This window comes from Carlito syrichta, unplaced genomic scaffold (assembly GCF_000164805.1).
Source record: "Carlito syrichta isolate Samal-C Ts95f unplaced genomic scaffold, Tarsius_syrichta-2.0.1 Scaffold302911, whole genome shotgun sequence".
In the NCBI taxonomy this organism is placed as follows: Eukaryota; Metazoa; Chordata; class Mammalia; order Primates; family Tarsiidae; genus Carlito; species Carlito syrichta.
Window position 1 is genome coordinate 420,455 of NW_007247007.1, and position 11,844 is coordinate 432,298.

Consider the following 11,844-nt stretch of genomic DNA (forward strand, 5'->3'; position numbering starts at 1 on the left):
ATCCCAGTTTGTCTTTTGATTTTAATTTTTAAACGCGTTTTAAATGTGTGTGTCATCCAGTTTATCATTCTTTTCCTTTAGCTCTTCCAAGTTGATTGTGATACTCAGATTATAAAAACATTCAGACTTTTTTCCAGCACGCTTTTGGTCTCTTTCTTAGATTTAAATCTTTGATCCATCTGGGGTTTATTTTGGTGTTGAGGAGCGAGGGAGGGCGCCAGCTTCTATTTTTCCAAACGGCCGGCCAGTTGTCCCAATGCCATTCGACCGAAAGCCCTTCCCCGTGTGTCTGAAGCCACCGCCGCTCCAGCGCGCTCGCAACTCGAGCGCCGGTCCCGCTCCAAGCTCGGGGCGGCTCCGCGCCCGCCGGCTTCCATGTGACCGTCCCGGGCGCAGAGGGACCAGGCGGGGCCTCACGCGTCCTCCTCGAGCCACTCGGCTCAAGTCCCAGCCCCGCGCCGAGGACGATGGCCACCCCTCTCCGCCCCAGCACTGGCCGAGGGTGCCCGCTCCTTGGCGCCGCCGCCCCGCCAGAGCTCGACCTCCCCTCCCCGAAGTCCACGAGGCAGAACCCCAGGCTCCGCGAGGGTGGCTGAAGTAGAAGGCGTGTTCTCTGGTGTCATTTGCATAGAGCCGGGGCTTCCGGAGCGGCCTGAACACCCAATCCCGTTCGACCCAGAACCACCCAGAGCTCCCGCAGGCCCTAAGAGCGAGTCCCACCGAAGGGACTCGTTTGCATAGGGCGGGATCTAGTGTTGCACGAGCGAGCCCCTTCCTCTTCCAGCCAGCTTCCGCCTGCCCCCTTCCGGCTTCCGATCCCCTTCCTTCCGGCTTCCGCCTGCTTTTCTTCCGCGCTCGCCCGGCGTCGCCGGCAACTGTGGTCCCGATGCTGCCCAAACGGCGGCGAGCACGGGTCGGGTCCCCAGGCGGCGCTGCAGCCTCCTCGGCGCTGCCCCCGACGCTCTTCCCCGGCGTCTCTGTCTACCTGGTGGAGCCGCGCATGGGCCGCAGCCGCCGAGCTTTCCTCACGCGCCTGGCGCGCTCCAAAGGCTTCCGCGTCCTCGACGCCTGCAGGTGCGGAGCGGCGCGGCCGAGGTCTCCGGCGGGCGGCCCCGTCGTGGGGCGCGGGAGGCCTGTGTCCGGCGTGCGGAGCCGCGGGGGATGACGTCGCGGGGACGATGGTGTGACGCTGGCCGCTGTAGCCCCGCCTGGCCCCCGAGGCCCCTTGGCCGCCGAGGATGTTGAGGTTGCGGGTCGGAGACGACTCGCCCCCAGCCCGCGGGACTGCGGCACCTGCGGTTTGGGATTCGGAGTTCGCTCCGGCGCTTCGTGGTCGTGTGACCTTCCCCGGAGCCTCGACTTCCTCCTCGGCAAAGGGTGCTGTTAATTCGGGCCGGGAGTGTTTTAAAGACCATGGGGTGGGGTGCGATCCCCTCGGGTCCCCTCCCCCTGCGGGAGCTTTTCTGTTCTTTTTTATTTTTATTTTTTTGAGTCGGAGTCTCACTCTGTCGCCCAGTCTGGAGCGCAGCGGCACGCTCCCGGCCACCGCAGCCTCGACCTGCTGGGCTCCGGCGATCCTTCCGCCTCAGCCTTCCGAGTAGCTGGAACTACAGGCGCGCGCTACCGCCCGGCTAATTTTTGATTTATTGTAGAGACGACGTCTCGCCAAGTTGCCCGGGCTGGTCTTCAACCCGCGGGCTCAGGCGATCCACTCGCTTCGGCCTCCCAAAGCTGGGATGACAGGCAGAGCCACTGAGCCCAGCCCTACTTTCTCACTTAAAAAGAAGAAAGAAAAAAAAAAAAGACCATGGGGAGTCAGGGGCAGGGATAATTGGTAATAGTATGTGCTAACGGTCCAGCTGCCTTGGGTGAGGCCCACCACGCCCTGTGAGCTGGACTGACTTCCCAGGAGGTCCTGAGCCTGCAGCCTCCTCTGCCCTTAAGCCTGAGGAAGTCCCTGACTGAGGCGTACCTGTAGAGAGGGAACCAAGAGGAGCAAAAAAATGGCGGCTCCAGAGTCGACACCCAGAATGAAAGAACTGAGGTTTCCTGGAGTTTTGAGCCAACACACCAGGAGCCGGTGTCCCCCTGCAGCTCCCCCCCCCTCAGTCATTCTTGGAGATCAGTACCAGACCCACTCAGGAGAGGATGATGGTGGCAGCTTAGAGTGTGCAGGGCACTATCTTATTTGTACAATAACCCTACAAGGTAGATAGGTTAGTATCTCTGCTTTACCGAGGAGAAGATCAAAGTACTTGTCCAAGAGCAGGAAGATGTGGCAGAGCTGGGATTTAGACCCAAACGGGAAGGCTCCAGCATCTGTGCTTAAACCCAAGCACTGGGATAAAGATCACCTGGTCCTGACTAAGGAACTCCTTTCTCTGAGGTAGAGAGGGAGACACGCAACACAAGATTGGGCTGGACTTGTGAATGTAGCTGAAGAGAATCACAGTTCCGAGGGTGCTGAGTGGTGGAGCTGTTCTACCAGGAGAAAGTTGGGAATGCTTTCTGGAGGAGGTGACATTTGCCGAATGAATGGGCACTCACCATGCAGAGGGGACAGCAAAATCAAAGGCTTGGTGGTATGGAGCTTAACAAGGAGGGCTCTGGGCCTCACCCCCTCCCCCTCCCTCTGCCCAGCTCTGAGGTGACCCACGTTGTGATGGAGCGGACCTCAGCGGAGGAGGCCATATGCTGGCAGGAGCGTAATGGGGAGACTGCTCCCCCTGGTTACACTCCACCAGCTCTGCTGGACATAAGCTGGTTAACGGAGAGTCTGGCTGCCGGGCAACCTGTACCCGTGGAGTGCCGACACCGCCTGGAGGTGAGCTGGGTGGAAGATTAGAGTTGGGGTCACAGAAAGCGCTGGTGCAGGCCGTAGCTTAGCTGAGACAGATGACGTGCCGCAGTGCCTCAGAGTCCTTCAGAGGAGGTGGGCCCTGAGAAGTCAGTAGAGGGACCACAGCAGAGGCTTGGTGGGGCGGGCCATCTCAGCTTCTTTTCTCACCACTGGCACAAACTCTCCTGGGGCTTCTTCGGGCCTTTATTCCTCACCAAGCAGATGACACTGCAACTCCAGAGGAGATGACCCATGGGTCCGTGGGAGCCCTTACTCGGGATGCTGTGACGGGTGTGGGCTCAGGCCCCAGGCTGCCTGCCTTCACATCCTGGCTCTGCGTGTGAACCATGCGGTGTGGAGCAAGCTCCCTCGCCTCAGAGGCCTCAGTGTCCCCAGCCCCCTTGACGGCGAGGATCTGGGGAGAGGGAGCACATGCAGCGTTGTGCCATGACAGGAGTGCCCCACGAGGGCTGGCAGGTGTCACTGCTGTACTCTGGCCTGAGGAGCCCGTCAGCCTGTTCTATGGGGCAGCGCTGCCCTATGCCCCATGCCTCTGGCAGTTTTGCTGCCCATCTCTGTCTTGTGAGTCCCAGAGGTCTGAGTTGAGCACCCCAGGAGAGGCCAGGTTCTGGGTCCGACCTAGCTCTCCTACCAGCCTGTATATTGTCCATCCCAGGTGGCTGAGCCCAGGAAGGGGCCCCCAAGCCCAGCATGGATGCCACCCTATGCCTGCCAGCGGCCCACGTCCCTCACACACCATAACACCAGCCTCTCGGTGAGCTGTCCCCAGGGGTCGGGGACCAGGGCACAGATAGGTGGTAGCTGGTGGGTGGGCATGAGGTGCTCTGCTCTGCTCACCCTGCTCCTTACCAAGGGTCCTTCTCTGCAGGAGGCTCTGGAGATGCTGGCGGAGGCGGCGGGCTTCGAAGGCAGCGAGAGCCGCCTCCTTGCCTTCTGCAGAGCAGCCTCAGTGCTCAAGGCCCTTCCCAGACCTGTCACAGCCCTGAGCCAGCTGCAGGGGCTGCCCCACTTTGGAGAACATTCCTTCAGGGTTGTCCAGGTAGGCACTTGCCAGACTGAGCAGAGTGAGGGTTTGGGTTAGGGAGGCCTTGGGGATTGCTGAGCTAGCAGAAGGCGCCACAGGGGTGACAGATTGGGTACAGGTGCTGCTCCAAGGCCACAAGCCATCCTCTGCATGCAGAGTCCTCCTGTGTAAATCACTCACCTGCTCCATGGTGGCTGAGGGGACTCAACGAAGGGCACTACGAGGGGCCCGGTGGGGCTGAGGGCCAGTCCTGCCCGGGACAGTAGAAGAGAGAATCTGAGTGTGCGCATTTCTTCTTGAGGATCTGGCATGTACTTTTGTGCACTTTCGTCACGAGAATATGAGAGGGGACCCCACAAAAAATCCAGACTTTATTTACTAAAAGCTGTGTATTCTTACATGGTTAAACATCAGTCATCTTCAAAGTACTTTCTGTTTGATGCAGTACGCCTACCGAGATGTGTTTTCCACTTCTCAAAACAGTCTTTGAACTTGTCGGTTTTGATGCCTGTTAGTGCTTCTGCTGTTTTCTGTTCCACCTCTTCCACATCAGCAAAACGTTTCTCTTTGAGAACTTTTTTCATCTGGGGAGACAAAAAAAGTTGCTCAGGGCAAGATTGGGTGACGGGGGAGAGTGGGGCACAAGGGTCATGCCACTTTGGGTCAAAAACTGCTGAACACTCTGTGCGGCGTGAGCAGGTGTGCTTGTAAATCACCCATTATGAAATAGGCAAACTCATTCAGAGACTCCAAAAAAAAGTCACTGATGCTGAACACAGCCTCTCACAACTACACTAACTGGTACACTGATGCCCATGGGTTCCTGGAACATTTACCTAGTGGGGGAAGCTTTTACTACGAGGAGCCCACCCTCCAAAAAATCCAGTTTTTTTAATTCCCCCCTCATATGTAGTGACAAAAGATGTTTTTAAATGAAGTTGTAATTCACACATTTTGAAAAGCAAGTGTTTGTATAACTTGGGACTTGTTACTCGTCTGAGAGATGAGCCCTGTTACCTCAGCTGTTGCAAACTCCAGGCTTTGGGATGCTCTAAACCTGGAGCCCCCTCCCCCAACCTGAGTAGCAGCCGCTTTGTCACCCCCATTGGACACACTGTCCTGCTAGATCCTGACACTAAAAAACTCTGCAGAGTGGACTGCCGGACCCCAACCCTGACTCCCTGCGCTTCTCTTTCTCTCCAAGACCTCAGGCTCAGAGTTCTTCTTTGTTCCCTCTCCCAGGAGCTGCTGGAGCATGGAGTGTGTGAGGAGGTGGAGAGAGTTCGGTGCTCAGAGAGGTACCGGACCATGAAGGTGCGCAGATGGGGCTGGGAACCGCGCAGGGGCACACAGCTTCTCAGTCCTGCCCTGTGAATGACAGGATAGTCCATGTGGGAGGCGGGTGGGGGCAGCTGACCCAACCTAGGGGTCAGAGAAGGTCTCACCAAGAAAGCGGCAGTTAAGCTGACACCTGATACACACAATGCGGCCAAGTGGAGGCAGTCAAGGGAGAGCTTATTCTGAGCACAGGGAGTTTTCTAGTTCACTCGTACCATCTGTTTTTTATTTGAGTATTTTTGATGGAATTTTCTCAAGTATGTTACATGCTGTGGCATCTTAAACAGAGCAAGCTGAACAAAATGTAACCTTTTTTCAGGTACCCCTGAGTTTGGGGCCACTTGTCCCTTCCCATCAGGGCATCTGTAGGATCTTACGTGTTCATTTCTCAGTGGCTACAGTCTGCCTGTGTCTATCACTCACGGTGTAGTGGAAACTCTTCCTCCTCCTCCTCCTCATCTCAGGGCAACGCCATCCGGGCTCTTTTGGGTGCTTCGGTTATGCTTGCTCTGACACCCTTGCTGCTACCTGGTTTTTTAGCACTGGTGGTTGCAGTGGTGGCCATTTGGATAAGTGTCAGTGAAGTGTGGCTGTGGATGCTGTGGGAGGTGGCACAGAACACTGTCAGGATTGACAGGACTTCAAGGGCGGGGTCGAGCGATGTGTGAAGGGTGAGTGGGCCCGAGCAGGCAAAGAACGGGACAGGGAAACTGCCAGGTACAGGGAGCAGATGAACAGGACCACCTGGTAAGTGTAGGGGTGAGGGACCTGAGGAAGGTGAGGAGACCACGCTGACTGGAGCAACGTGGGGCTGGGATGAAGTGTCCTTGAGGCTAAGGAACATTAGTGAGTGATTTCACTGTCAGTCCAGCCCCAGAACCTAGCAATGGTTTCCAGATCGGAGGAGTGAGAAGTGCCAAGAGATGTGGGCGCCATCTGCCTCCTCCCCTCCACCCTGCCTCCTTCTGGCATCCCAGAGTCCCAGAAGGCATCCAGCTGGAAGGAAGTTGCATTAGTACTTAGAAGTTTACTTTTAAGCCAGGCTCGGTGGCTCAGCCTGTAATCCCGCACCTTTGGGAGGCTGAGGTGAGTGGATTGCCTGAGCCCGCGGGTTCAAGACCCACCTGGGCAACTTGGCGAGACCTCATCTCTACAATAAATCAAAAAATGAGCCAGGTGTGGTAGCGTGCGCCTGTAGTTCCAGCTACTTGGAAGGCTGAGATGGAAGCATCGCCGGAGCCCAGCAGGTCGAGGCTGCGGTGACCGGGAGCGGCCACTGCACTCCAGTGTGGGTGACAGAGTGAGACTCCAACTCCAAAAAAAGAAGTTTACTTTCATTAACAATATAATTGGGTTAATCGGACTTTTTTAGTCAGGATTCTTTTGGTTACAGGTGACAGTGACCCACTTCATACTCTTGGTTCACAGAATCAAGGCAAGGATGGGCATCAAAGCCCGGAAGAGGCTGGTCTGGAGAGCTGGGCTTGGCGACCTGAGTGCCTCCAGGCTACGGTTTCTCCTCTGCACGGTGGCTTCACCTTTTCTGCACACCAGCTTTCCCACCAGTCAGAAGCCCAGCTGCAGAATGTGCCCCCAATGGTGCTGGGGTGCCATGGGTGGGCCTGACCTCAGTCTCAGGTCCACAATTCCTGGGGAGGGACTTCCTAGGCTCCCCTAGTAGTCGATCTAGGGCATGTGACAATTTGGGCCGGGTCCCACCCTGTGTGGGAAGATGTGTGAGAGCCGCAGCTGTCCCTCCGCAGCTCTTCTGCTAAAATCACCCTCATCTGTTCACGCTTCATTGTTTTTTGCTGTTTGTTAAGGAGCAGAACCACAGAAATAAGTTCCAACTTCTGTTAGTGGGAAAGGCATGGCTTTTCCAGTGACTTAAGAGCCCCTTGTGCTGATTTGTTGGTGTGACTATTTTGGTTACGTTGGAATCACAGGCTAGAGCTGTGTAAGTCCTGAGGAGACACCTTTTATTGAGGATAGGGAAGGCAGCTCATCAAGGTCTTTTGGCAAGTGGGCGGCAAAGCTCTTGAGTCCAGCCCCTCCTGGGACTGCTGCCAGGGCATGTGCGGGTCACCCCCTGAGAAGGTGGACTGGGCAGGCCTGGCTCCAGGTTTGAATCCTTGCCCTGTGGGCTTTGGTAGGTTGCAGGTGGAGATGGCGCTTGCTTGGTGCATGGTGGCTCCTTGAGGTGGCCCAGCCCGAGACACGCCCTCCTGGGGGCCGGTCCTCATCGGCATTTTGCTGTGAGAGCTCTGCCCTAACAGCGCTGCACCCCTTTCTCCTACAGCTCTTCACCCAGATCTTTGGGGTTGGCGTGAGGACAGCTGACCGGTGGTACCGGGAAGGGCTGCGAACCCTTGATGACCTCCAAGAGCGGCCTCAGAAACTGACCCAACAGCAGAAAGCCGGTGAGCCCTCCAGGACCCTAGGCTTCCCTGGAGTACACTATGAAACTCTCAGCACAGACACAGGATGTGCTGATCTCCTAGAGGGCGGGGAACAGGATGGTGCACAGGGGTCGGGAGCACGCAGTGCAGTCTTGTGTGTTGAGCTCCCTGGGGGCTCCACCCAGTAGAGTCAGGATCTATTGCAGCCGTTTCTCGCTGAATGATGGTCCCGGCAGGTGCCGTGACACTCCAGAGACTGGTGGCATTGCCTCCTGGTTAGACTTTTACCTGGGGCCAGCCTGGGCCTCAGGCACACCCGCCCCGTGTGTGAGGCCTGCAGGGGGAGCTAGCACCCTGTAGTGGAGAAGGCATCAACTTTTGAGTTTGTTAGGCCCGGGTTTGGGTCCTGTCTGCCATTTACCCGGTAGGCGACCATGACTTGAGACTTCACCTCTCTGAGTCTGTTACATTTCTGTGAAATGGGAGAGGAATGACAGCCTGGAATGGGTAAGCTCCCCTGTGAGAGCCAGCCAGTGGCAGGTTCAGCAGGTACTCCATTCTCTTCATGTGGTTGCTCTGGCCGTATGGTCTGTGACCTCCCCCAGGTTGAGGGCTCTGCTGAGGAGCCCCTACAGCCCAGCCGGCATGACCAGCTCACTGCCTGTTCGTACATCTGCCCGGGAGGTGCTGCCTGGTTCGGTTGTTGGGAAGCCAGACCACAGAGCTGGCTCGCCTCTTGGTCACCTCTCCCTGCGCTAAGAGCAGACAGGAATGCCAACAGCATTTACTAAGAGCTCACCCTGTGCCAGGTGCTGCTCTTCCTCACATTGAAACCCCTCCTTCCCTGTGTGTGGAAGATGCAATGATGCCACTTTGACAGGTGAGGGGGCAGGAGGAGGTCAGAGTGAGGTGTTTCTAATGGCAGAGCCATCTTCTTCACATCTTTTTTTTGAGTCATAGTTTCATTCTGTCGCCCAGGCTGGAGGTCAGTCGCATGCTCACGACCACCCCAGCGTCGACCTGCTGGGTGCTGGTGATCCTTCCACCTTAGCCTTCCAATTAGCTGGAACTACAGGTGCATGCCACCACACCCGACTAATTTTTTATTTATTGTAGAGATGAGGGTTCGCCAAGTTTCCTGAGCTGGTCTCGAACCCATGGGCTCCGGCAATTCACTTGCCTTGGCTTCCCAAAGTGCTGGGATTACAGGCTGAGCCACCGAGCCCGGCCCTTCTTCACATCTTTTTACCACCTCTTTTTACCATTTTATAGATGGGAAAACTGAGACATTAAAGGGGATAGTCTACGCAGCAGACTGGGGTAGGAGGGTCACTTGGATCCAGCCTGGGCAATATAGTGAGACCCTGTCTCTAAAAAAGGAGGGGAAAATAGTCTGTGTCATGTCTGTGTTAACATGAGTATCTGAATTTGTTTGTACTATGGTTTTACAAGGTGTTACTTTTGTGGGGAACTGGCTAAAAGGATCTCTCTGTGTTATTTCTTTGAACTGTGTGTGGATCTATAATTATTTCAAAATAAAACTTCAATATTTAAAAGGGGAGAGAGGAAATTGTCATGCTTAGATTGGGGTCTCCTTCTGCTTCCTACCCCAGCCTCACCCTCCTCAGAAGTTTCTCTTCATCCCACAGCCACAGGGCCCCAGGGTGACTGCCTCGTGCTGGCTAGGGATGGGGCTTGGTGTGGTGGGCAAGCTGGGTGAGTCAGGAGAACTGGTACTGCCCACAGGACTCCAGCACCACCAGGACCTAAGCACCCCAGTCCAGCGGGCTGATGTAGAGGCCCTGCAGCAGCTGGTGGAGGCAGCCGTGGGGCAGGCCCTGCCTGGGGCTACGGTCACGCTGACTGGTGGCTTCCGGAGGTAAGAGGCTTGATGTGCCCTTCTGGCATGACTCTAGACTCTCCCCCACACGCCGCCCCGATTAAGGGACCTTAGTTGGGGACACTGAGGCATGCCTTCCCATTCCTTAGAAGGGTTGTAGCCCAAGGCTGGAGTGAGAGGGTTGGTTGGGCTGGGGAGTCAAACTGGCCCCCTCAGGGGGAAGTTGCAGGGCCATGACGTGGACTTCCTCATCACCCATCCCGATGAGGGCCAGGAGGCGGGGCTGCTACCCAGACTGATGAGCTGCCTGCAGGACCAGGTGAGGGCATCCCCACATCCCTCCTGAGAGTGACCGCTGACTGGGCTGCAGCTGCCCCGGCCCCTGCTCTGCCTCACATGGGAGGTCCCGGCACACCTGCCTCTCCCTGCAGGGCCTCATCCTGTACCACCAGCACCACCACAGCCGCTGCGATGCCCCCAGCCCTCCGACTCGGCAGAGCCGTACCATGGACAACTTTGAGAGGAGTTTCTGCATCTTCCGCCTGCCACAACCCTCAGGGGCTGCTGCTGGGGGTGCCCTGAGTCCCTGCCCAGCCTGGAAGGCTGTGAGGGTTGACTTGGTGGTCGCACCCATCAGCCAGTTCCCTTTTGCCCTGCTCGGCTGGACTGGCTCCATGGTAGGGAGTATGCTGCTGGGCTGCCTGGGGCCGGGGCAAGGCCAGCCTGCTGAGTGCAGTCCCTGTTCCCCAGCTTTTCCAGAGGGAGCTTCGCCGCTTCAGCCGGAAGGAGAAGGGGTGGTTGTTGAATAGCCACGGGCTGTTTGACCCAGAGCAGGTATGTTGCTGGGGACTGGGGGCAGGAAACAGCCCCCATAGCCTTTTCCTGGACCCACAACCTGAAACAGCTCCAGACTCCTCCAGCCCGAAACCCATAGGACCCAAATCTAAGGCTCCACACCCACGTCCTAACCCTCAGCATGCACTCCACCTTGGTACCAGACTCTGCCTCCCCTTCCAGCCTCACTACAGGGAAGCAGCCCTGACTGGCGCCCACATGCCTTGACAGTGACCCTAGGCATAGCTCCTAGGCTACTGAAGCCTATGCTCCTATTGCAGAAGGTGTTTTTCCACGTGGCTTCAGAGGAAGACATCTTCAGACACCTGGGCCTCGAGTACCTCCCCCCAGAGCAGAGAAACGCCTGAGCCTGCCTGTGGCCCCTACTTTCACTCTCTGGAAATGAGGGGCTGCCCCACATCTTCACCACTTTCAAGTGAGGAACCCCCACCTCCACTCCAGGGGCCTGTCTCCGCCAGTCCTGCCTGAGTGATCAGCCCCCATCAGCTGAGCCCTCACCAGCATGCTGCAGGGTGTCAGCGAGGTGGGGGCCTTCAGTGCCGGCCTCCTTGTCACGGGACCCTGGGTCAGCTCTTAGCCTACCTGTGGCTCAGGTTTCTGCCCTCAACAGGGGATCTGAGCAGGGCCCGCTTCATGGAGCTGTGGTGGAGCCTGCAGTCATGAATGGCAAGGGCTTTGGCGCAGTGTTTTACCAGTCACATCGCAGTGACTGACTCCTGCAGGGAACCCCCCTCAGAAGTACCTGGAAGAGAGCCACATGTCCCTGCCCTGTGAGTGAGCCATGAGGTGGAGTTGATAGCTCTTGCCTGTGAGGAGTCTACTACAGAGTGCTAAGGGGTGTGCTGCAGGCGTCTAGAGAGGGAGAAGCCCGGTAGGGAGTCCAAGGAAGATAACTTCTGGGACTTCAGTACTACAGCTCCAACTGGGCTTCCTGCTTCTGCCTTTAAGGCCTTCTCAACACAGTCTTTGAAAATAGGTCACAGTTAGCGGGTGTAGTGGCTCACACCTATCATCCCAGCATTTTGAGAAGCAGAGGTGAGAGGATTGCCTGAGCCCAGGGATTCGAGACCAGCCTGGGCAACTTGGCGAGACCTCATCTCTACAATCAAAAAAATTAAAAATTAACCAGACATGGTGGTATGTGCCTGTGGTTCCAGCTCCTTGGAAGGCTGAGGTGGAAGGATCGCCTGACACCAGGAGGTCGAGGCTGTGGTGGCTGTGAGCGCACCACTGCACTCCAGCTGGGTGACAGAGTGAGACTCTGACTCATCCAAAACAATAATAAATAAATAAATGAAAATAGGTCACATTCTCGCTCAGCCCTCCAACTGTTCTCAACCCCAAGTCCTCATGCGATCCCTGGGGCTCTGACATTTCTGCCCACTGCCTGTCAGCCCCTTCTCACCTCCTCCCTCCCTCTAGCCCCACTGGCCTTGAGCTGCCTCCCTCTCACTGCTTTTCACCTTGATGTGCCCCAGACCCCCATGGGCCAATTCCTTACCCTTCTCACTAGGGCAGAAGCACTGAG

General features: G+C 56.7%; 1 protein-coding gene across 1 annotated transcript; it reads left to right on the forward strand.

The window, feature by feature from the left end:
* The first annotated feature begins 848 nt into the window (after window positions 1-848).
* On the forward strand, window positions 849-10,844 carry POLM (DNA polymerase mu). Its single transcript, XM_008057248.2, has 11 exons — window positions 849-1,074; window positions 2,641-2,824; window positions 3,516-3,614; window positions 3,729-3,899; window positions 5,127-5,198; window positions 7,522-7,642; window positions 9,368-9,500; window positions 9,678-9,780; window positions 9,893-10,138; window positions 10,212-10,295; window positions 10,577-10,844. The coding sequence occupies exons 1-11, from the start codon at window positions 887-889 to the stop codon at window positions 10,661-10,663; spliced, it is 1,488 nt and encodes a 495-aa protein (XP_008055439.1). The 5' UTR covers window positions 849-886; the 3' UTR covers window positions 10,664-10,844.
* The last annotated feature ends 1,000 nt before the right edge of the window (window positions 10,845-11,844 follow it).

Excerpts from the sequence above, each read along its gene's own strand:
- POLM (XM_008057248.2), top strand. The coding sequence starts at position 887 with ATGCTGCCCAAACGGCGGCGAGCACGGGTCGGGTCCCCAGGCGGCGCT. Across the intron at positions 3,900-5,126 it reads ATTCCTTCAGGGTTGTCCAG|GAGCTGCTGGAGCATGGAGT; the intron begins GTAGGCACTTGC and ends TCCCTCTCCCAG. Across the intron at positions 9,501-9,677 it reads CTGACTGGTGGCTTCCGGAG|GGGGAAGTTGCAGGGCCATG; the intron begins GTAAGAGGCTTG and ends TGGCCCCCTCAG.